We start from the raw sequence: 24737 nt of genomic DNA, 5'->3' as shown, positions 1-24737 counted from the left end.
TTACCAGCTCTAGGTCCGTAACCCTGCAGGTTATGGCACTTTTAAGTGCCCATCCAACCACCTTTTAAATGTGGTGAGGGTTTCTACATCCATCACCCTTCCAGTCAGTGAGTTCCAGACCCCCCACAACCCTCTGCATGAAGAAGCCCCCCCTAAAATCCTCTCTGAACCTTCCACCAACCACCTTAAAACTATGCCCCTTCGAAATAGACCCCGCCACCCAATGGAAATAGGTCCTTGCTTAGCTTAAGCATTCATTGTAGGAATGGGACATATGTCACCTTATAAGAACATAAGAAATAGGAGCAGGAATAGGCCACACGGCCCCTCGAGCCTGCTCCGCCATTCATTCAATAAGATGGTGGCTGATCTTCGATCTCAACTTCTCTTTCCTGCCCGATCCCCATATCCCTTGATTTCCTGAGAGTCCAAAAATCTATCTATCTCAGCCTTGAATATACTCGACTCACATCCACAGCCCTCTGGGGTAGAGAATTCCAAAGATTCACCACCCTCTCAGTGAAGAAATTTCTCTTCATCTCTGCCTTAAATGGCCAATCCTTTATCCTGAGACTGTGCCCCCTCGTTCTAGACTCTCCAGCCAGGGGGAACAACCTCTCAGCATCTACCCTGTCAACCCCCCTCAGAACTTTATACTTTTCAATGAGATAATTATCCAAACCAGCAGAAATTCAGATTGCAGTTCAAATGCAGGGAGACACTCTTTTCAGCTACATTTTCACCAAAAAAAATCACAGCAGACTGTCACTTTCCACTAACCTCGCCACCTAATATTATCATGGCAACACAATCACCACACGGACTGCAGCAGTTCAAGAAGTAGGCCCATCACCACCTTCTCAGGGCAACTAGGGATGGGCAACAAATGCCGGCCTTGCTTGCGTCACACACATTCCAGCGATCAAATAAAAATGTTTCGGCAAACTGGCCTGAGCAGCAGTATCATCAATGTCATATTATAGTGGTGTGGCGAACAGTGCAACATCTGGATGTGATGGTACTGAGGCATTTCTGTGTGTTGCACATGATATCTCCTAATCCAGCCCTCTGCGTGACGGATTGGTCTTAACACTCACATCGCAATCACGCGCACACAAGGTTTTCGGGAGGCCTGAATCTGGCAGCCAACTGCATGGTCACTTTCAGCTGCTGTGCTGAATGAATGAATGTGCCGTCCTTCCATAAAAAAAAGACCCCTCTGTTGAATGAATAATGTGCCATTTGAGAATCGCTGTGTTACTGCCTGTGGAATGACTTCCCCCTCTATGCACATCAACTTTGAACCGTACTGCTTGACTGTCTACATGCCAATACACGCCATCACTGACTCCTGCTGTCTCTGTTGCAGCTATCTAACCGGGGATCAGTTTTCCAGTGAGTCTTCGCTGGAAGCCTATGCTCGCTGCCTGAGAATGGGGTGCCGGTGTATTGAGTGTAAGTAAACCAAAATGTCTTCTTGTGACACGCCTGATTTGTTTTAGAGAACAACAAAACCATCGGGTGGACATCACTGGCGGGAGAAATAGAGATGAGGAGAGTGTAATAAGAACATACATAAGAAATAGGAGCAGGAGTAGCCCATTCAATAGGATCACGGCTGATCTGATCTTGGCCTCAACTCCACTGTCCTGCCTGTTCCCCATATCCCTTGATGAATGGTTTAGCACATTGTCTGTTCCTGAGCCTGAGCCCAGCCTGGACCAATGGCATGAGAGCCTTATCTCACTGTTGGTATTGAAGGCCTTGAGTCATTTTTCTTTTTTCATCGAAAACCAGTTTCCAGCGGACTTGAGCAGACAGCATAACATCCATTCACAAATTAGCTCAAAGAATGGAGGAAAAGTGCCTCGGCAGGCCCTGCCGATCAACGTTCCCTGTCGGCTGCATGGCCGCACAGCGCTCCAGGGATCCCACACGGCCAGCTTGCCGGCTTTTCAATGTAGAAACTGAGCATGCCTGGTATTTTGATTGGCCCGGTATTTTGCCCGTTAAAGGGGCTGCGCGGGCCAGAAAAAAATTCTCGGGAACATTGATGCGGAAAATGCACCCGTTTGTATTGAGTAGATTAAGGACATACATTGGCAGACAAAGACTTGAATCTAATGGTCTGCCCTCCCACCAAAGGAACATTTCAGTGGTGGGCATTTTCTGTCTGGACCTTTTGGAGGGTTGGATCGAAAAGGAGGAATTAAAGAAAGTATTTTATAAGATAATCACAATTAAAAGTTGATTTCTTTTTCTCTTGATCTTGTCTCTTAAAGGCACTGGCTTGTGTTTGGGTGCTGAGCATCTTCCACTGCTTCACCAAAGTGGGTGTCCTTTAAGGTGTGTGCCTCGACAGTCCGTGTCAGCAGGCCCGAGAGGACATTGTGGCCGAGCCTCCTCTGATGGTCTCACTTGCCCAGTAAAGGTCACTCAGTGGTGATGGGGAGCAATCATCTCCCAGTCTGCATTCCCGCTTCTGTCTGGTGTCCACTGGCCCCCTGCTGGGAAGAGCAAGCGTGTGGACGTCAGATGACGACAAAGCTCAACTGTGATAGGCTCCCATGGTGGATGACATGAATTGAGGGGATTACATTTGAAGATTGATCATTTGAAACAAAGTATTGGACAGTAGCTGGCACGCCATCTGGAGTCAGCACCTTGAGGAGAGGAGGAATGAGGTGGGGGGGGTGGGGGGGTGGGGGGAGAGATTTACTCAGAATAAGATGAAGATGGCCTTTATACCATTTCAGTATTTGGTAGAGGCGTAGGTGCGGAGGATGCTTGATGTAGTCGGCAGTGTGAGTGAGTGAGGGGAGCACAGTACGTGGTTGGATCAGGTTAATGAACCAATTGTAACCTTTCTTACAGTGGATTGCTGGGATGGACCTGAGGGAATGCCAGTTATCTACCATGGCCACACTCTGACTTCAAAAATCAAATTTAACGACGTTCTGACTACAATCAAGGAACATGCCTTTGTGACTTCAGAGTAAGATGCCCTTTTGTTATCTCCTTGTGCCGTCGTTCCCTTTAAACAGAAGCACTCGACCAGCAACATTATTACATCAGCCATTTGAAGTTAATAGTCTTCTGGTGGTATTGTGCATGTCAGTTTAAAGTGGTGAAAATCTGACAAAATTTAAACCATTCCTTTTCCGTTTTCTCTTTTCATTGTGATTTATTTTCAATCTTTCTAGTATTTTTATTCTGTGGAAAATCCCCCTCGACTTTGGCAACAGTCGGAGGTGCAGCTTTCCCCAGTGTCGCTCTTTAGTTATCTGAGCTCAGTGAAAGGTCATCTCCAATGCTGCCCTGCTGCCTGCCCTCCATTTGCACTGCCCCCTCCCCCACAGCTGTGTGGATCAGATCCTGACCCAAGTGACTGCAGAGATCAAGATCGAGCCTCCATGAGCCTTCACAATGCTGTGGGTCACCCTTCCAGTGCATTCCATCGCAGTGCCACCAGATCAAACAATTGTCAACATCTGTGGTGGAGCGAAATGTCCGAAAGCCATCATTTACTTGCCTCTTTGGGAGGTGATCAAGTCCATTAGTAATAAAAACAAAATGGCCTTCTTCAGTCCAATACTTCTGTCTGTGGTTTGTGTTGAGTTTGCTGGCTGACTTCCCTCACTGCTGCTATCACCATGTCCTCTCCCACTCCGGGGACTTTAGCACAAAAAAATCTAGGCTGACACTCCCAAATGCTGCACTGTCGGAGGTGCCGTCTTTCAGATGAGACGTTAAACCGAGGCTCCATCTGCTCTCTCAAGTGGACATTAGCGATCCCATGGCACTATTTTGAAGAAGAGCAGCGGAGTTATCCCCGGTGTCCTGGGCAATATTTATCCCTCAACCAACATAACAAAAAAACAGATTATGTGGACATTATCACATCGCTGTTTGTGGGAACTTGCTTGTGTGCAAAATTAGCTGCCGCGTTTCCTACATTACAACAGTGACTGCACTCCAAAAGTACTTCATTGGCTGTAAAGCGCTTTGAGGCGTCCGGTGGTCATGAAAGGTGCTATATAAATGCAAGTCTTTCTTTCTCTCCACAGTTCAAGCACAGTGTTTAAGTTCATTAAGCTCCAATCCGGGTTTCAATGTTGATGGCTCATTAAACACTGCCACTGTTGTACGAGATAGTTGTACAAAGGCAGCTCACTTACCCCAATATCTTACGCCAATATAATGTTAGAATGTTTCTTGCGGGAGTTCTCGGCTTGCTCCTGTTTTCCGCTCTTTAAGATTGGGGTCTGAGATCCTTTCACACCTGTCGAGTGCTTCACTAATGCCTGTACATCGAACCACAGCAAATGTTGGGCCTTTTTTCCTCAGCTCATCAAAACATCAGTGGGCCGGCCTTCCAATTGCTGTAGTTCAGATATAAATTTTTAACGTGCTGCTTTCCTCAGTGTGCAATTTTTACACAAGTACTAACAGATTTTAACACCTATGTGACAACAACACATGCAGGAATGTAGTACCAGCCTTTGAACGTGAGCTGTGCTGGTCTGAAATTCTACCCTCGTGTATATAAGGTGGGTGCATTGGTTACAACACTCAACACGACCAGCCAAGGCAGAGCACCAATCAGCAAAGCCAATAGAATGTTGAACTGTATTATTTGCTAATACAGTGGAATGGAAGTCAGAGTAAGTTACAGTGCTCTGGTCTGACAGCATCTTGTTGTATGTCCAACTCCAGTCAATGAGGCACGAGGGAGACATGGTGCCCTGGATGTGGTGCAAGGGGGCTCATTTCTCTAGAAAAGAGAAGCAGGGGGGGTGGGTGGGGGTGGGGGAGGAACCAAATAGAGGTCTTTAAAATTATGAAATGGTTCGATGGGGTGGACGTTGAGAAGATGTTTCCACTTGCGGGGGAGTTCCAAAACTAGGGGCCATCAATATAAGAGAGTCACTAATAAATCCAGTAGGGAACTCAGATGAAACTTCTTTACCCAGAGAGTAGTAAGAATGTGGAACTACAACAAGGTTTTATCGCAGTGCCACCTGACCAAATGATTGTCAACATCTGTGGTGGAGAAAAATGCCCCAAAGTCATCATTTACCTGCGGGAGGTGATCAAGTCCATTAGTAATAAAACAAAATGGCCACCACGGGGAATAGTTGAGGCGACTAGCATAGATGCATTTAAGGAGAAGCTAGATAAAGACGTGAGGGAGAAGGGAATAGAAGGATATGCTGATGGGGTGAGATGAAGAGGGGTGGGAGGAGGCTCGCGAGGAGCATAAACACCGGCGTGGAGCAGTTAAGCCGAATGGCCTGTTTCTGTGCCGTACATTCGACGTAATTCTGTGTAAGGCAGATGCTCAGTCTCAGATTATATGGGTTATGAGGAAAGACTGGAGAATCTTGACTGAGAAGTGTTCGTATAGTGGTATTTAAGATTATAAATGGTATTGCAAAGGTAAATATGGAAAATGCCTTCAAATTTCAAGAGTAGGGCAAGGGGTAACCAGTTCAAACGAGTAAAAAGGCAAATTTAGGGCTAATATCAGTGAATCACACTTGGATTGGACTCTCAGATAGAGTAGTGGATACAATGACTCCAGAATCATTTGAGATTCAATTGAATGCAGACTTCAGGGTCATTGTGGATGGATGAGCTGAGATGGATCAAATGGCTTTCCTCGTCTGTAATCATCTTGCTGTGACCAATGCAGGGTGCTTCCTCTAATCTCAAAGCATGCTACTGCAAGGAGACATCACACACACAAGAGTGGCATTGCTGGAGGCCTTGGCAGCTAGTCAGCCTTTGCTGCAGTCAGACAAGAGGCACAAATGGCACAAAAAACATCACACACATTGGTTTAGAAAACAGTTCTGCATCGCCTGTGGTGTGCAGAAGATTTTTTGACTTGCTTTAAAAGCCAGTTTGTCTTGTGTGGATTACGATTGTATAAGCTGTGCTACAAAGGTTGGCAGCTGCGTTGAAAGTGCTTGTAATGTATTTGCTTCATGGGTTCCTTGCTCAAGAATTCATAGCAACACATTGCTATTAAGAACTAGTTGGTTTATTAGCAAAAGGTTTAACAATCACACTACACATTACCAGTTCATCCACCAGGCTCACAACTGTATGCCTCATCGTGGATCCCCCGAACCCAACTGGCTGGGGTTTTGTTCAGTCTTGTGTACATCACGTGACTGGCTAAGCCACTCCCAACTCAACAGCTCTACAACTCTTTTGGGGACAAAAATGAACATTAAATCAAGTGCCCCCCGATCTGGGGGACACTCCAAACATTTTTCAAGGCCCTTTTTTGTGGGTTTTTTTGTAGTTTTTTGGGGGGTTTTTTGGCACTAAAATCATAATGTTTTACAAGTGCCCCCTATAAAAGGGGAGGGGGACACTAAAACCGGCATTTAAAACAATATAAAATCAAATTAAAATTTGTTTGCCGGGGGGTAATAATGCACTCCAGTCCCTCCGGTGCCCACCTCTCACGGAAGGCCGCGAGCGTACCGGTGGACACCGCGTTATCTAGAGTGGCATTGCTGGAGGCCTTGGCAGCTAGTCAGCCTTTGCTGCAGTCAGACAGGAGACACAAATGGCACAAAAAACATCACACACATTGGTTTAGAAAACAGTTCCGCATTGCCTGTGGTGTGCAGAAGATTTTTTGACTTGCTTTAAAAGCCAGTTCGTCTTGTGTGGATTATGATTGTATAAGCTGTGCTACAAAGGTTGGCAGTTGCGCTGAAAGTGCTTGTAATGTATTTGCTTCACGGAGTTCCTTGCTCAAGAATTCATAGCAGCACATTGCTATTAAGAACTAGTTGGTTTATTAGCAAAAGGTTTAACAATCACACTACACATTACCAGTTCATCCTTCAGGCTCACAACTGTATGCCTCATCGTGGACCCCCCGAACTCAACTGGCTGGGGTTTTATTCAGTCTTGTGTACATCACGTGACTGGCTAAGCCACTCCCAACTCAACAGCTCTACAAACCTGTGAGCATCCTCACAGGTGCATACATTTACAGTGCTGGATAAACTAATTTAGTAGCTATGTTCGAAGGGCTTGGTAAAAGAAATTGGCGGCAGTGCTGGTGGGACTCAGTAGCTGGAGAGTGAAATTTAGGGCGAAACGAGGCATCGTTGTGACCTGAGGTGTCATGGGAAGATGTTGCCATCTAGTCTATCGGATGACACATTAAACCCAGGCACCGTCTACCCTCTCGGGAGGACGTAAAAGATCCCATGGCACTATTTCGAAGAAAAGCAGGGGAATTCTCCCCGGTGTCCTGGCCAATATTTATCCCTCAATCAACACAACAAAAACAGATTATCTGCTCATTATCACATTGCTGGTTGTGGGAGCTTGCTTGTGCGCAAATTGGCTGTTGCATTTCCGACATTACAACAGTGATTACACTTCAAAAAAAGTACTTTGTTGGCTGTAAAACGCTTTAGGACGTCCGGTGGTTGTGAAAGGTGCTATATAAATGCAAGTCTTTTCTTTCTCTTGGATCAGCTGAACTCCTGCCGCTCATGTGTGCCAGCTCGTAGAATCTTACCCTTGTGCTCTGGTTTGCTCGGCAGGTATCCTGTAATCCTATCCATCGAGGACCACTGCAGTATCCTTCAACAGCGCAACATGGCCAACGTTTTCAAGAAGGTGTTTGGCGACATGCTGCTGACCAAACCCATCGACATCACAGCAGACGGGCTTCCATCGCCCAATCAGCTGCGGAGAAAGTTCCTGATTAAGGTCAGCTGGCTGTCACTAATGTCAGCTGTTTGCTTTGACGTGTTTGATGGGAAGCTAGATAAAGGAATGAGGGAGAGGCGACAGTTTCTCAAGCCACGTGCCCTCCTCCCCTTAAGACATGTTAACGTGACTCACACATCACATCTATCAAGAACATCGTTACGTATTATCAGAGCAAGTAAAGGCATTTCATAACTGAGTTTATTTAGTGTTTCGGCAGCAATAGCTCCAGGAAGAAACTCCCCGTCCCCCCTCCCTCTGTCCCGCTGTCCCGCTGTGCCAGTTACCTTCAGAGTTGTACCAATTTGCCGCTCTTTAATTCATCACTTAGAACTTTGACAAATCTGTAGCCACTTAGCACTTCACTCCAATATGTTATACAACTCAAACTGCTCTCCAAAGATACAACTTATGATTGGATCTAGTTGGAGATTGCAGTAGGAAATGGCTCTTGAGTTCGGAGTTCAGAGGTCAATGGAGCCATGGGCTGAGGATGTCATTACACATGCATCATGATATAAGCATTGTAATTCAAGGAAGATGTACCAGTGGTCTACTGTTTAGGAGCACAGGGATGGAGGCGGTCAATGGCTGCAGTGAGGGCAGGGGCCTGGACTCTGGTGGTGCTGCGGAGAGAGAGGTGGTCTGAAGATTAGCTGAATTTGGATGGGCTTTGACGGCACTAGGGAAGGAATTTTGGGGTTTGGGACGAGTGGGGATCCTTGGATTTTGCCACACTGTGTACAGGAGAGGCCAAAATTCAGGGTCTCGCTAAGGCCAGTTACCGCCCGTTTGCGGCGGAGTCCAATGGCCGTCGATTGGCCGCCACAACCGAAATTTAGGGCGGGAGGTTTTTGCAGCGGTGTGCACTTCCGCCCCGATCGACCGACATTCGTGGCGGTGTGGGACTTGCGGCAGTGATGACGTGATCAAAGTGCCACTCTCTCATTTTCAGGATAAAAAAGCCGGTCTGCTCAGTGACAGTGACCCCGCCCGCCTTTCAGGTCCGTGCACTGTTGGAGACCGCCAGCTGGTGTGTTGCGATCGGGTTTGTGTGCTTCAGAATTTTTCGCCGATTTTTGTGGAACATTCGAAAAACGACGGCGGCATTCTGAAAACCTTTGCTGAGTTATCAGACTTTTTCCCCCCTCTCTCATTAGTCGTGGCCAGTGGGAGTGATTCTCTGCTCCACAGAGGCCACCAAGTGAGGGTCGAGCCTGCAGCCATGGTGGGCTTAGTGTTGGCAGGGGAACAGCTGCTGCACGTTGTCAGAGGCAGGGAGGCACGCAGGAGGAGGTGTCGCCCTCACCAACGGGCACAGAGGCAGCGGGCAAGGGAGGCAGCAGCCATGGATGCCCAACATGGAGAAGGGCGGAGGGCCGCAGACGCCAATGTCCAGAGGCTGGGCAGCAGGGAGATGGCGTGAGGAGAAGGGTGAGGTACGCTGACCCCCCCCTCACCAGATAGCGGGCGAGGAGCCTCGCCAGCAGCCGCCTGCAGAGACTCCGCAACATCAGCAGCAAGAGGGACAAGGCGCTCAGCCAGCTGGTCTGGGAATGGCCCAGCACATACCTCTGGCAAGGCGGTCCTACTGTTCAAGGGTGCACTGGCCTCAGTTCTCCTTCCTACAGCTCAGCAATGAGCAATGTGTGCGGAGGCTGCGATTCACAAAGGACATCCTGACCGAGCTCTGCAATGTCCTTTGGCCAGATTTGGAGCCTCACATAAGGCTGAGGACAGTGCTCAGTGTGGAGACCAAAGTAACGATAGCTCTGAACTTATATGCAACGGGCCCGTTCCAGTCTGCGAGTGCAGACATCTCCAACATCTCCCAATTCTCTGCTCAGCGCTCCATCCGGCAGGTCACCAATGCACTGTACAAGTGAAGAGTGCAATAATATCTCCTTCCCCATGACCAGGGAGAAGCAGGTGGAGCGGCAGGCCGGACTTGTCTGGATGGCAGGGTTCACCAGGGTGCAGGGGGCCATCGACTGAACGCACGTTGGCCCGAGAGCACCACAAAGCTATCCCGAGCTCTTTATCAACAGAAAGGGGCACGACTCCCTGAATGTTCAGTTGGTGTGCGACCCACCAGCGAAGGATCCTGCCAGGTATCCAGGCAGCAGCACCGCTCTGGTGGCGCATTGCAGTACATCGTCTGAATGGGTCTCCATCTTTGTGGTCGTCTGCTGCATGCTGCATAACCTGGCTGTCAATAGTGGACGGTAGCTCGAGGTCAATCCAGCAGTTCCACCGCAGGAGGAGGCACAGCAGCCGAAGGGAGGGAGGGAGGAGGAGGATGATATAGATGTAAAACCAACAACTAACAGAACAATAAACAGTGCTGAAAAGTAACAGATATACATCAGCCACCCTTGTGCATTTCCATATAACCCCTCTTACCCGTGCCTACCCTACTATTGTGCCTCAGTGTCTCCCCTGTGGCTGCCTCATGGGTCGGGAAGGCTGCTGTGTTCCCTGTGTGGAAGCTGCAGATGTCCTTCTAAGACGCCCTCGAGCAGCTTTGGGCCTGGAAGGACCGGCTGGAGACTGGTCAACAGCCTCCTGGGAGGGTTCAGTCTGGCTTGGCTCGGGCGAGGCCGTGCGTGGAGGCAATGGCGGAGTGACAGGGCCAGGGCCGGGAATGCTGCGAGCCGGAGGGAGCGTATCATCCGTATCCTGGCCCGAGGAGCCTGAATAACTCACCGGGGGCGGCACAATACCACCACCACCAATCTGAGGGAGCTCAGGTCGGTGCTGTGGCACCGCACCGGAAGGTCCCCCGTGGCCCGTGGTGGACCCAGCCGCGAAAGCAACACTGAGGTCTCGGGGGGGGGGGGGGGGGGCATCCAGCTGAGACTGCATGCGAGCAACAGTCTGAAAGGCACCAGATATGACAGCACTTAGACACTCCACGACTTGTTGCACAGAGTGCGTAAGAGCATTCTGAGCTTCCAGGGCCGCGGTCATTTTCTCCAAACCGGCACCGATATGCTCGTTCCCTCGCGCCTATGCTGCAATGACAGCTGCCACATCACCTGCAGGTTGTGGCCTCACATCTGCATCCATACGGTTTCTCTGGGAATCCACCATCGCCTGCACACTGGCAATGCTGGGCTCCACGGAGTGCGCAGAGCGGTTGACGATGCCGGAGGCGGACTCCTCCACGCTGATCACCACTTCCGACAGCCTGTCCGGCAGTGCCCCTTGCCAGTGCCCCCAACACCTGGGAATGCATGGCCTCCACCCTCCTCTCGTAAGCCGCAACATCGATGGGCTCGTCTGAGTCCTCCTCAGCAGAACTCCGGTGCGGACTCTCCCTCCGGAGAGATGGCACCTGAGGTTGCCTGGCCCCGTCACCATGCTGCAGCCCGCTAGGCTCCGGTGCAACACCCAGTGCAGAGCCCTGAACTATCTGGACTAGACCGGACCGCGTACTCCCAATATCTGAGCTGGCGCGTGTGGGTGGAAGCAGTGACGCGGTGCTGCCAGCAGTGTCCTCCTCCTCCTCTTCCACATTGGAGAGGTCCCCAAAAGATGGAGTGAGATCCAGGGTGTCAGCAAGGCGCGAAAACTCAGTATCCTCAATGCTGTCAGGATGCTCATCTCTCTGGCTCTCATCAAGGGTCTCCTCCAGGCCTGGCGACTGTGCCTCATCATCCCTCTCAGGAGGATCCCCTCCTCGCCTCGGCTGCCACTCAGCCTCTGATCTGCAAGCATCAATGGGAGAAGGGCTGCCGTGAGGGGAAGGTAGGGGATTGACGCATGGAGGCTGAAACTAGCACACTTCGAGAGGGAAAGGCACAGTGTATGCTGTCGCTTTCAGGGAGAGAGAGTATTAAAGGAAGGCCTTCACTTACCCACGCTGCCCACATCGGCATCGCCAGTACCGGAGGCCACCAGGGGATGCTCATCCGCAAGCATAAATGGGAGAAGGGCTGCTGTGAGGGGGAGGCAGGGGATTGACGCATGAAACCTGCAAGTAGCAGACTTTCAGAGGAAAAGGCACAGTAGGAGCTGGAGCATTCAGGGAGAGATAGCATTAACGAAGGGCCTTCACTTACCCTCATTGGCATCGCCAGTGCCGCCCTGGGCCACAGGGAAGGCACCATGTCTGTCGACCCGCGCCTCAAAGGGTGTGAGGACTTGTATCTCGGCCTTGCCACCACCAGTCCTCCTTTGCTCAAAGCGATTATGAGCAAGTTTGGCCTGCAAAACAAAGAATGGTTGGTTTGTAGCACCGTGATGATGCATCAGAAATGAGAGCACAAGTGTGTGTCCCTGACGTGCAGCTGTAAATGTGAGATGAGAGGGCCTCCATTGCAAACACACACACACACACACATATATCTATATATAGAGGCCTCAGCAATGAAATGCTGAGTCAGTGACTAAAGAATGAAGGTGGAAATAAGAGAAGGCTGAAGTAGAGGCTCACAGATGGAAGGTGAGCAGGTGCTGGAACAGGTACTCACTTTCATCAAACGAACGATGTCGTTCAGCCTTTTCCTGCATTGGGTCACCGTCCGATTACAGATGGAGGTCCCCGACACCTCTGCAGCGATCTCCTTCCAGGCATTGGTGAACACTTGGTGAGTGGGTCTTCCTGCGGCTGGGTACAGGACCTGCCTCCTCCCCTCCACACCCTGCGTCAGTGTCTCCAGCTCCGCGTCCGAAACTCTCGCAGCCCGTCTTCCCACAGCAGCACCAGCCATCCTTGCACATCACCCCTTCCCTCCTCAGGGCCTCGCTACAAACCCCGGCTCATTGGCTGCAAATCACCCTAAGGGTGAGTTTCCCCGTGAGAATATTGCCCCAATCAACCCACCCACAACGCTGCAAAGTATTAAATCTGATGGGCATTTAGCGCTGGAGGATATTTTTGCCAAAAAAAAGCTGAATATGGATCCACTGGCCGCCGCAACCATAGAAACATAGAAACATAGAAAATCAGTGCAGGAGTAGGCCAATCGGCCCTTCTAGTCTGCACCGCCATTCAATGAGTTCATGGCTGAACATGCAACTTCAGTACCCAATTCCTGCTTTCTCACCATACCCCTTGATCCCCCTAGTAGTAAGGACTATATCTAACTCCTTTTTGAATATATTTAGTGAATTGGCCTCAACAACTTTCTGTGGTAGAGAATTCCACAGGTTCACCACTCTCTGGGTGAAGAAGTTTCTCCTCATCTCGGTCCTAAATGGCTTACCCCTTATCCTTAGACTGTGACCCCTGGTTCTGGACTTCCCCAACATTGGGAACATTCTTCCTGTATCTAACCCGTCTAAACCCGTCAGAATTTTAAACGTTTCTATGAGATCCCCTCTCATTCTTCTGAACTCCAGTGAATACAAGCCCAGTTGATCCAGTCTTTCTTGATATTGTCAGTCCCACCATCCCGGGAATCAGTCTGGTTAACCTTCGCTGCACTCCCTCAATAGAAAGAATGTCCTTCCTCATGTTAGGAGACCAAAACTATACACAATACTCCAGGTGTGGCCTCACCAAGATCCAGTACAACTGTAGTAAAATCTCCCTGCCCCTGTACTCAAATCCCCTCGCTATGAAGGCCAACATGCCATTTGCTTTCTTAACCGCCTGCTGTACCTGCATGCCAACCTTCAATGACTGATGTACCATGACACCCAGGTCTCGTTGCACCTTCCCTTTTCCTAATCTGTCACCATTCTCAAATAATAGTCTGTCTCTCTGTTTTTACCACCAAAGTGGATAACCTCACATTTATCCACATTATACTTCATCTGCCATGCATTTGCCCACTCACCTAACCTATCCAAGTCACTCTGCAGCCTCATAGCATCCTCCTCGCAGCTCACACTGCCACCCAACTTAGTGTCATCCGCAAATTTGGAGATACTGCATTTAATCCCCTCATCTAAATCATTAATGTACAATGTAAACAGCTGGGGCCTCAGTACAGAACCTTGCGGTACCCCACTAGTTATTGCCTGCCATTCTGAAAAGTACCCATTTACTCCTACTCTTTGCTTCCTGTCTGACAACCAGTTCTCAATCCATGTCAGCACACTACCCCCAATCCCATGTGCTTTAACTTTGCACATTAATCTCTTGTGTGGGACCTTGTCGAAAGCCCTCTGAAAGTCCAAATACACCACATCAACTGGTTCTCCCTTGTCCACCCTACTGGAATCATCCTCAAAAAATTCCAGAAGATTTGTCAAGCATGATTTCCCTTTCACAAATCCATGCTGACTTGGACCTATCATGTCACCTCTTTCCAAATGCGCTGTTATGACATCCTTAATAATTAATTCCATCATTTTACCCACTACCGATGTCAGGCTGACCGGTCTATAATTCCCTGTTTTCTCTCTCCCTCCTTTTTTAAAAAGTGGGGTTACATTGGCTACCCTCCACTCCATAGGAACTGATCCAGAGTCTATGGAATGTTGGAAAATCACTGTCAATGCATCCGCTATTTCCAAGGCCACCTCCTTAAGTACTCTGGGATGCAGTCCATCAGGCCCTGGGGATTTATCGGCCTTCAATCCCATCAATTTCCCCAACACAATTTCCCGACTAATAAGGATTTCCCTCAGTTCCTCCTTCTTACTAGACCCTCTGACCCCTTTTATATCCGGAAGGTTGTTTGTGTCCTCCTTAGTGAATACCGAACCAAAGTACTTGTTTCAATTGGTCTGCCATTTCTTTACTCCCTGTTTTGACTGCCCCTGATTCTGACTGCAGGGGACCTACGTTTGTCTTTACTAACTTTTTTCTCATTACATAGCTGTAGAAGCTTTTGCAGTCCGTAGCGGCGCTAATCGTGGGAAAAAAGCTGTAAGTGCGCCAGCTCTCTGTCGCCACTGAATTTTAGCCCCTCTGGGTTTTAAAGGACTAGGGGGCCGAAATAGCCCTGTTTTGCGACCACCGTTAGGGGGGGGGGGGAGAGGGGCTACCGGCTCCCACGAAATTGCACAGGAGTTGGTGGAGGTGCCGGCACGATAGCACCTCGGACTGTCGCGCATCCGCTGATGACGTCATCGCCGTGCGCTATGACCCCTTAGCGCGCGCACCGATCCCTTTCCGCCCAGCGGGTGGCGAACCAGGCTGACATCCGCTAGCGGGGCGGAGCTTTATAGGGAAGGCTGGGAACGCCGCGCGCCGCCATTTTGTTCCAGCCAACTCACCAGTCTGCCCCTTCTTTGTTTCTTTGGCGTGATCCGGGCTGCCATCGTATAGCCCGGCACTGCCGTTTGGGTGCCGGGCTGTGGGCTCGGCACCATGCCGCCCCCGGTGGCCGAATGGAGGCCATCAGAGGCCCGGCAGAGTACGCAGCGGCCCTCCCCTTTAACCGAAGGTGAGGGGCGCTGGAAACACGTCAGCGCTACGTGGAGCAGCCAATTAGCGCTGACAAACGCACAGGAAAGTCCCACCCCGCGTTAGTTACCCCCCCCCCCTCCTCCTCTGATCGGGGCGCTGAGAAATGTCACTCCTTACGTGTTAAAATGAGAAGTTTAGCTGACTTGCTGGCTGTGATTTGGAAGTACTGGTTGGGGTCCTAGGAGGTGGCGTTCGTCTGAGTTTGGGCTGAGACAGAGTGGAGGAACCTTTATTTTGTGTCTGTTGTGCTGTGCCTGAGCTGGGAGTGCTTAATGCTGGCAATGGGTATCTGAAATGGGGAGAGTTCGATTTTCCCAGCAATAATGCCCCTCATCTTAATGAACACAAAAATGACTGGTATTTATTTGAAATGTTCACCCTCCTGTGCATGGTAGGGATGCGTGCTCTCTCTGTCTGTGTTTGGAGGTCCTTGCTCTGCCCTGTACATCAGCCACCTCGCTGGCCCATGTATGCCCGAGTCGATCGCTCTGAGGTATATTTGAGTGCGAGCTGTTGCCCTACACATTTCTCACATCTCGCCCTTTCTCGCAGCACAAGAAGCTCGCCGAGGGCAGTGCCTACGAGGAGGTCTCGACCTCAACCTACTCGGAGAATGATATCAGCAACTCGATAAAGAATGGAATCTTGTACCTCGAGGACCCTATCAATCACGTGAGTGTCAGATTTGGAATTTCACTCCAACACTTTACATCCGTTTGCTGACTGGTAGAGCTGCAGATTCTCATCTATCCTGGTACAGGTACTTCTGCTGCAAAACTTAATGCTTCTGTTCGCCGTTGTCGATCCCTTACTCTTTTTTTTCTTCTAATTTCCACTCCTTACTCCCCCCCCCCCCCGCTTTTCTGAAGTTGGTGACTCAGTTCCACAGACAGCAGCCTTCCAGTACTTCACTCTAGCAGCCGTTCTTCATGCGTGAGCCTAGTAGTGAGTACTGATGGGCTCTTTGACCACAGGGGGCATCACACTTAATCCTAATCCTGGATGTCCATCTGTGCACTTCCAGCAGATGGCACGAGCTAGCAACCAAGAGTAGGAACCCTCGGATCATTTAACTCGGGGATTCAAAGTGGCCCTTTTCTCTTTGAAATATACAAGATTCTGAGAGGGCTTGACAGGGTAGATGCTGAGAGGCTGTTTCACCTGGCTGGAGAGTTTAGAACCAGGTGGCATAATCTTAAAATAAGGGATTGTCCATTTAGGACTGAGAGGAGAAATACCTTCACTCAGAGGGTTGTGAATTTTTCGAATCCTCCAACCCAGAGGGCTCAGTCGTTGAGTATATTCAAGGCTCACTTTAATAGATCTTTGGACTCTAAGGGAATCAAGGGATTATGGGGATTGGGTAGAAAAGTGGAGTTGAAGTTCAAGATCAGCCGTGATCTTACTGAATGACGGAGCAGGCTCGCTGGGCTATATGGCCTACTCCTATTTCTTGTGTTCTTTCCTGCTCTTTTACGGCTCAGTAACGCGACATCCAGTATATTCACCTACTGGAGCCTTGGAAGTGGTGAGGACAATCAGTCACTCCTGACCAACGGTTCACTGCACTGGGAAGTGTTTTGGGCCTCAGACCAAAGAGTGTATAACTGTCACTGCGTTTCATCCTTCCCAGCGTTCCGAAACTTTGTGTAGAAATAATCTTCCGATTGTCCCGTTTGCCTTTTTAAAAAACTAATTAGTTGGCATGCTTGTACGTTTCCCTGAGGTGGCATTTGCAGAAGGATGCATTCGCTATAATGTTGGTGTAATTGTGAGTCACAGATGCCAGGAGTTAGTTGACCACAAGGGGGCGTAGCTGGACTTGGCGCCATTACTTTTTCTGTGGAGCTATGAAACAGGGCTCACCTATCTGGGCACCGTGCCATTAAGCAGGGCCCCAGTTTGTGCTGGTTGAGAATTGGACACATGGTTGGTGCATGTCCCCCTCACACCTGTCTGCACCGGCTGAGAATTAAACCCATAAAACATTGCTTGTATAAAGAAATAGATGTTGTAGTAAAATTTCTGTCAATCTGTCTATAGCCCAGGGGTGTTTTTTAAATAAGCGTTTGAAACTCTCTTCCACAAATGACAATTGATGCTAGATCAATTGTTGATTTTAAACCTGAGAAACAAAACACCTTCGTTCAGTCCGTAAGCGTGACCCCGAGCTTCTGGTCGCCTGTCACTTTAATTCCCCGCTCCACTCCCACTCTGACCTCTCCGTCCTCGGTCTCCTACACTGTTCCAACGAAGCTCAACGCAAGCTCGAGGAACAGCACCTCATCTTTCATTTAGGCACTTTACAGCTTCTGGACTCAACATCGAGCTCAAAAATTTCAGAGCGTAACCGCTGCCAATCTTTGGCTCTTGCCCATCTCAGAGCCTGTCTCTTTTTTTTTCTCCTTGTCTCTAATGGCAGTTGGTCATTATTCCCACCATTCACACCCTATCTTGACTAATGTTTTTCTAACTCCTGGCATTACCATTTGAATTTGGGCCACCATCCCTTTTGTCTCTCTAATCTCTCCTGTCTTCCACCCTCTCACAGACCTTCCCTTTTGTTCTTTCTTCCCCTCCCCCTTTCAGTGCTTGTTAAGAATCTGTTCTTTTCGAAAACTCTCCAGTTCTGACGAAGGGTCATCGACCCGAAACGTTAACTCTGCTTCCTCTCCACAGATGCTGCCTGACCCGCTGAGAGTTCCAGCATTTTCTGTTTTTATTCCAGATTCCAGCATCCGCAGTATTTTGCTTTTGTATTGATAGTTTTTTGTTAACCAAAAGTATTGAGGAATATGGACCTAGCTCTATGGGGCTAGGTCACAGATCAGCCATGACCTCATTGAATGGTGGAACAGGCTGGAGGGGCTGAATGGCCTGTTTATGTTCCTATGTGTTGCTAATGACCGGGTCGCTCGTGCTACACTCGAATGTTTGGTGTCTATCGGTAACCTGTTTGTTTTCCTGTGGTCTGTCTAGGAATGGAATCCACATTTCTTTGTCCTCACGAGCAGCAAGATTTATTATTCCGAGGAGACGTCAGGAAATCAGGCCAATGAAGACGAGGAAGAACAGAGAGAGGTGAACGTCAAACAGCTTACCTTTGGACACAGAACACATTCAGAATGCCCTCGACAGCAGCTTATTGCGCCACGTAGTGGTACATGCGGTCTGAGGATGTGACCAGGGTCTGGGTAACCAAAAAGGAGCACAGAGTAAGCTAGAGTGCGCGCGCGACACAGCAGACCTCAGCTGGACTTCTTCCTCTTCTTAGGCAGTCTCATGGAGTCGAGGATGACTTGCTTCCACACTAATCTGAGTTCTGAGGTGACTGATGAGTCCAATGCGGGACCTACAGTCTCGGTCACAGGTGGGGCACACGGTGGTTGGAGGGACGGGTGTGTGGGGTGCTTGGGTTGTCGTGCGCTCCGTCCGCTGTTTGCGCTTGGCTTCCGCGTGCTCCCGGCGAAGAGACCCGTGGTGCTCGCCGCCTTCCCGGATGCACTTCCTCCACTTTGGGCGGTCTTGGGCCAGGGACTCCCAGGTGTCGGTGGGGATGTTGCACTTTTTCAAGGAGGCTTTGAGGATGTCCTTGAAGCGTTTCCTCTGCCCACCTGGGACTCGCTTGCCGTGTTGGAGCCCGAGTAGAACGCTTGTTTTGGGAGTCTGGTATCGGCCATGCGATACTAATTGTATTTAATTGATTATCACTCAGTTTAACAGCCACGTCTCGCAGACTGTTTCTGATCAAGATACAATTAAGCTCTGATTGACCTTCACACTCACACTTAAAAAAAGAGAGAATATCTGATCCGGAATTGATTTCAAAAACTTTTGCTGGTACAGGGCACGTCGGGCCTAATGGCCTCCATTTTTTTATTCGTTCATGGGATGTGGACGTCGCTGGCAAAGTCAGCATTTATTGCTCATCCTTAATTGTCCTTGAGAAGGTGGTGGTGAGCTGCCATCTTGAACCGCTGCAGTCCGTGTGGTGAAGGTGCTCCCACAGTGCTGTTAGGGAGGGAGCTCCAGGATTTTGACCCAGCGACGATGAAGGAACAGGCGATACATTTCCAAGTCAGGATGGTGTGTGGCTCGGAGGGGAAGTTGCAGGTGATGGTGCTCCCATGCGCCTGCTGCCCTTGTCCTTCTAGGTGGTAGAGGTCACGGGTTTGGGAGGTGCTGCTGAAGAAGCCTCGGCGAGTATCTCCTCTGCTGTATCACTCTATGAGTCAATGGTAAGAGAGTTGCACCGATCTATATGCAAATCTGTGTGCCGCACTTGCAATTGGTTGGTCCTTAACAATAAGGGAATAAGGAGTTATGGGGAGCAGGCAGGGAAGTGGACCTGAGTCCATGATCAGATCAGCCATGATCGTATTAAATGGTGGGGCCGGCTCGAAGTGCCGTATGGCCTACTCCTGCACCTATTTCTTATGTTCTTATGTTCTCAGATGCGGCACATCAACCACGAGAGTGAGGAGGTCTTGCTGCAATTGCACAGGGCTTTGGTGAGACCACACTTGGAGCACTGTGTACAGTTTTGGTCTCCGTACCTAAGGAAGGAGATACTTGCCTTAGAGCGGGTGCAACAAAGCTTCATTTCACTGATTCCTGGGATGAGAGGTTTGTCCTCTGAGGAGAGATTGAGTAGAATTTGCTTATATTCCCTAGAGTTTGGAAGTATGAGAACTGATCTCATTGAAACATGCAAGACCCTGAGAAGGCTTGACAGGGTAGATGCTGAGAGGGTGGAGAGTCTGGCACTAGGGGAGCATAGTCTCAGGTTAAGGGGTCAGACATTTAGGACTGAGATGAGGAGGAATTTCTTCACTGAGGATTGTGAACCTTTGGAATTCTCTACCCCAGAGGGCTGTGGATGCTGAGTCTCTGAGTATATTCAAGGATGAGATAGACATGTTTTTTGGGATTAGGGATATGGGAACAGGGCGTGAAAGTGGAGTTGAGGTCAAAGATTAGCCATGATCTTATTGAATGGTGGAGCAGTGGGCCGTATGGCCTACTCCTGTTCCTAATTCTTATGTTAGAATTGAACAGGTAGCAAATGTACCAATCAGCAAGTACCAAGAGTCAGGAAGTCCGAAAAGCCAACAGTCAAAAATGGGCAGTCAGCAGTAAGTACAAAAAAACAATGAACCAATCACAGAGAGTATTTCTTCACTATCCTTTCAGTTACCTCCCAGTCCTCTAATAAGTTGAGGACTTACTGCAGGAAGTAAGGTTTTTTAAACAAAATAAGGGCATAAAAATTGCAAGAAAGAAATATTTAAATTACTGGCATCATCTCTAAGCAAATCTCTTACAACATTCTTTGAGTGGAAATGTGTACCCCTCCCTCACCCTAGCACACTCGTCCCACTCCCCCATTTGCAAACCACTATCAGCAATGCCATGGGAGGTTGACTTGTATATGATAAAAAAATATTAAATATTGTGCAGCTCTGAATAGTTGAATGTTACACATTGACCAAGTGCAAGTTGTTACCTGGCTTAAATTGGGGGTGGGGGGAGGGGGCAGATATCCGTGTGAGTCCCTCACTCCATCCCCCCCTCCCCCCTCCCCTCCATCCATAAATATAACAAATAAAAGAAAGACTTGGATTTCTATAGCTCCTTTCATGACCACCGGACGCCTCAAAGCGCTTTACAGCCAATGAGTACTGTTGGAACATCGTCACTGTTGTAATGTAGCAGCCAATTTGCGCACAGCAAGCTCCCATAAACTGCAATGTGATAATGACCAGATAATCTGTTTTTTTGTTGTGTTGATTGAGGGATAAATATTGGCCAGGGCACAAGGTATAACTCCCCTGCTCTTCTTTGAAATAGTGCCGTGGGATCTTTTACATCCACCTGAGAGAGCAGACGGGGCCTCGGTTTAACATCTCATCCGAAAGACGGCACCTCCGACAGTGCAGCACTCCCTCAGCACTGCACTGGGAGTGTCAGCCTCGACTTTTGTGCTCAAGTCTATGGAGTGGGACTTGAACCCACGACCTACTGACTCAGAGGCGAGGGTGCTACCCACTGAGCCACAGCTGACACATTATTTATTACATAATATAAGGACAAAGTGTGAGCAGTTGCTAACCCCGCAGTGTTTATTGTTCTTCAATGTCTCAGCCCTGCAGTGGCACCGACCTCCACGTAGCGGAGAAGTGGTTCCATGGGAAGCTGGGTGCAGGCCGGGACGGCCGACAGATCGCGGAAAGGCTGCTCACCGAGTACTGCATTGAAACAGGAGCCCCCAATGGCTCATTCCTGGTGCGTGAGAGTGAAACCTTTGTGGGTGACTACACACTCTCATTCTGGTAAGTCGTGGCAAAATGTGCATTCGGGTCATGTGTGAGATAATAGGCATATGGCTTGGGTGGGGCGTGGTATACCGTAATGGGTTGTGGTACAGCGGGAGGTGTCGTTTATCAAAGATGGTTTAGTGGGATGTGCTATCGGGAGAGGTGTGGTATTTCAAAGATGGTTTAGCGGGATGTGCTATAGCGAGAGGTATGGTATATGAGAACTGGTTTCTTGGGGTGTGGTATATGAGAAATATCTTGTCGGGAGAAATGTGTACAACAAATTCTTTATAGGGACGAGCATAGTACAATAGAGCTGGTTCATAGAAAGAGATGTGGTATGTCCAAGATGATTTAGAGGACAAGTGTAGTATATAGAAGGTTTATAGGACCGGTGTGGTATATGAGATGGGTTATAGGAGAGGTGTGGTATAAGAGATGGTTTATAGGAGAGATTGTGGTATATGAGATGGTTTATAGGAGAGGTGTGGTAGATGAGATGGCTTATAGGAGAGGTGTGGTATATGAGATGGGTTATAGGAGAGGTGTGGTATATGAGATGGTTTATAGGAGATGTGTGGTATATGAGATGGTTTATCGCAACGGTGTGGTATATGAGATAGTTTATAGGAGAGGTGTAGTATATGAAAAGGTTTGTAGGGGAGTTGTGTTATATAAGAAGGTTTATAGGGCAGGTGTCGTATATGAGAAGGTTTATAGGACAGGTGTGGTATATGAGAAGGTTTATAGGACAGGTGTCACATATGAGAAGGTTTATAAGGGGTCTGTTTGTCAGAGATGGTTTATAGGGAGAGATGTGGAGCTATAGAATAAAGTATAAGTGCGGAGCTGGCTAATGAGTTTCTATTTGTCTTTCAGACTGTGAAGCTTTATTTCATGGTGAGCTTTACCGATAACACATTGAAAAGGTTTTAACTGTCCTATGTGCATGTGTTTCTGGTCCCCTCAGGCGCTCGGGCAAGGTGCAGCATTGCCGAATCCATTCTCGGCAAGAAGCAGGCAACCCCAAGTTCTACCTGACCGACAACCTGGTGTTCGACAGTCTTTACGCCTTGATCACGCACTACCAGCAGGTGCCGCTTCGCTGCAACGAGTTTGAGATGCGCCTGACGGAACCGGTGCCTCAGACTAACGCACACGAAAGCAAAGAGTAAGTACCACCTTGGCCCCTCGCCTGAAGCAAGGACAGTCAAGGACCGGCAACCAGTGCTGCACAAGCATTTGCTCGTAGAAAGGAACTGGCGCACAATAAGTATTACAACGCCCAAACATTTATTAAGATTGTTTCACGCTGGTAATTCCACAATCCGCCCAGTCGGGTGGGAGCTCTCCCCTTTAAGGGCGGACACGCCGCCCTGCCACACACAGCTTCCCACCAGGGAAAGCTGTTGGAGACACCAAGCGGTGGCTGATCCGCTCCCGCGGGGCAGTTTCCCGCGGGGCAGTTTCCCGCGCGGGGCGGATAGGGGTCGCCGCCGGTTAGTAAGGGGTCGGCGCGTGCCCGGCGGGATGGCAGTATGGGCGGCACGGTGACGGGCAACGCTAGGGAAAAAATGACGGGCAATTTATGAAATGTCGGCGACTCCGTGCCGACTAGGCAGTGAGTCCTTACCAGCCCATGTCGGCGGTCACGGCGCTTATAGAAAGGGGGACCTTCGGCCCCCTTGTCTCTTTAAAGTTAACTTTCATTTATAATTATTGCATATATTATTTAATTTTGTGTAATTATAATTAATCTTTATTACACTGATTTAACTATTGTACACTCATTGTATTATTTACAATGTCATTTGAATTTCTTTTTTTAAGTTTTTTCGCCTGTGTCTATCTGCGTGCGCATTTTAGCTGCTGCTTCGGACCCGGGCCTTTAACCTCTTTTACACTTCCTTCTGCCTCTTTTTCTCTCTTTCGCTCCCTTGTCAATATCGAACGTGTTGTAAGACTGTTGTGAAGCACCTTGGGACGTTTTACTACGTAAAAGGCGCTATATAAATAAAAGTTATTATTATTATCATCCTCGTTCGAGGGACCGTTATGATGAGTATTATTATTTAAAATCTGTATCCCATTTGTTTCCACCAGGTGCCACTGGATCAGCTCCGTGTGAACGGAGCAGTTTTTTGCCGGAGCCAGTAGGGGGCACTGCTGGCCTCTACAGTGTTTAATATAGAACTTAACACTGAAAACAGCCTCTGCTCTGTCATCAAATCCATTTGACAGGCAGCAATATTTGCTTGTGCGCCTTGCACAGCTATCAAACTGCTGCTCCCAGCCCACAGGCGTCTCCCCCAAAGACTGAATTTCTCAATGCCACTGAAATACAAGAGCATGTGTCCAGGGTAAAGGGAGGTGGGAGGATTCAGGAAAGACTTCATTTAAAAGCAGTGAGAGAAATGTCAAGGCTCTAGAGCAGAGCAGAGTTTTGGGTAAAAACAAGCAGAGTGGGTCAGGAAGGGACAGAGAAAGTAACAACAGGGCATCAGTGACTAAGGTGACATCAGAGAAAAATAGAAAAAAGTCAAAGCTAAAGGCACTATATTTGAATGTGTAAAGCATTTGTAACAAAACAGATGAATTAATAGCGCAGATTGAAATGAATAGGTTTGATCTAATAGCCATTACCGAGACGTGGTTGCAAAGTGGCCAAGATTGGGAACTAAATATTCCAGGATACTTAACATTCAGAAGCGATAGGCAGAATTTAAAAGGAGGAGGGGTTGCTCTGATAATAAAGAATAGGATAAAGACAATAGAGAGAAAGGATCATAGCTCCGAAAATCAAGAGGTAGAATCAGTTTGGGTGGAGCTAAGAAATAGCATGGGGCAGAGAACATTGGTGGGAGTTATTTATAGGCCCCCCCAAACAGTAGTGGTAATGTAGGCAGAGTATAAATCAGGAAATTAGAGGTGCACATAACAAAGGTAATACGGTAATCATGAGGAACTTTAATCTACATATAGACTGGGCAAACCAAATTTGCAGTAATAGTGTGGAAGACGAATTCATGGAATGTATACAAGATAGTTTTCTCGATCAGTATGTTGAGGGAACCAACTAGGGAACAAGTTATTTTAGATCTAGTATTGTGGAGTCAGAAGGGGTTAATTAATAACCTTGTAGTAAAGGGGCCCTTAGTGAAGACTGACCATAATATGATAGAATCTTATATTAAGTTTGAAAGGGGTTTAGTTAAATCCGAAAGTAGGGTCTAAACAAAGCAAACTACGTAGGTATAAGGGGTAGATTGGGAAACTAACTAAAAGGTTGATAATAGACAAGTAAT

At 48.6% G+C, this 24737-nt stretch overlaps 1 protein-coding gene across 1 annotated transcript in view; it reads left to right on the top strand.

Moving 5' to 3' along the window:
* plcg1 (phospholipase C, gamma 1) overlaps window positions 1-24737 on the top strand; it is a 185581-nt gene that overhangs the window by 106365 nt on the left and 54479 nt on the right. The window contains exons 11-17 of the mRNA XM_070896334.1: window positions 1370-1455; window positions 2875-2995; window positions 7581-7749; window positions 15668-15787; window positions 18095-18196; window positions 21260-21447; window positions 22403-22603. Coding sequence (XP_070752435.1) covers window positions 1370-1455; window positions 2875-2995; window positions 7581-7749; window positions 15668-15787; window positions 18095-18196; window positions 21260-21447; window positions 22403-22603 — 987 coding nt within the window. The remainder of the gene's footprint in view (window positions 1-1369; window positions 1456-2874; window positions 2996-7580; window positions 7750-15667; window positions 15788-18094; window positions 18197-21259; window positions 21448-22402; window positions 22604-24737) is intronic.

The sequence above is a fragment of the Pristiophorus japonicus genome, chromosome 12, assembly GCF_044704955.1.
Source record: "Pristiophorus japonicus isolate sPriJap1 chromosome 12, sPriJap1.hap1, whole genome shotgun sequence".
Classification (NCBI taxonomy): domain Eukaryota; kingdom Metazoa; phylum Chordata; class Chondrichthyes; family Pristiophoridae; genus Pristiophorus; species Pristiophorus japonicus.
Note: the sequence above shows the minus strand (reverse complement) of the source record. Positions and strands in the feature narration are given on the sequence as shown.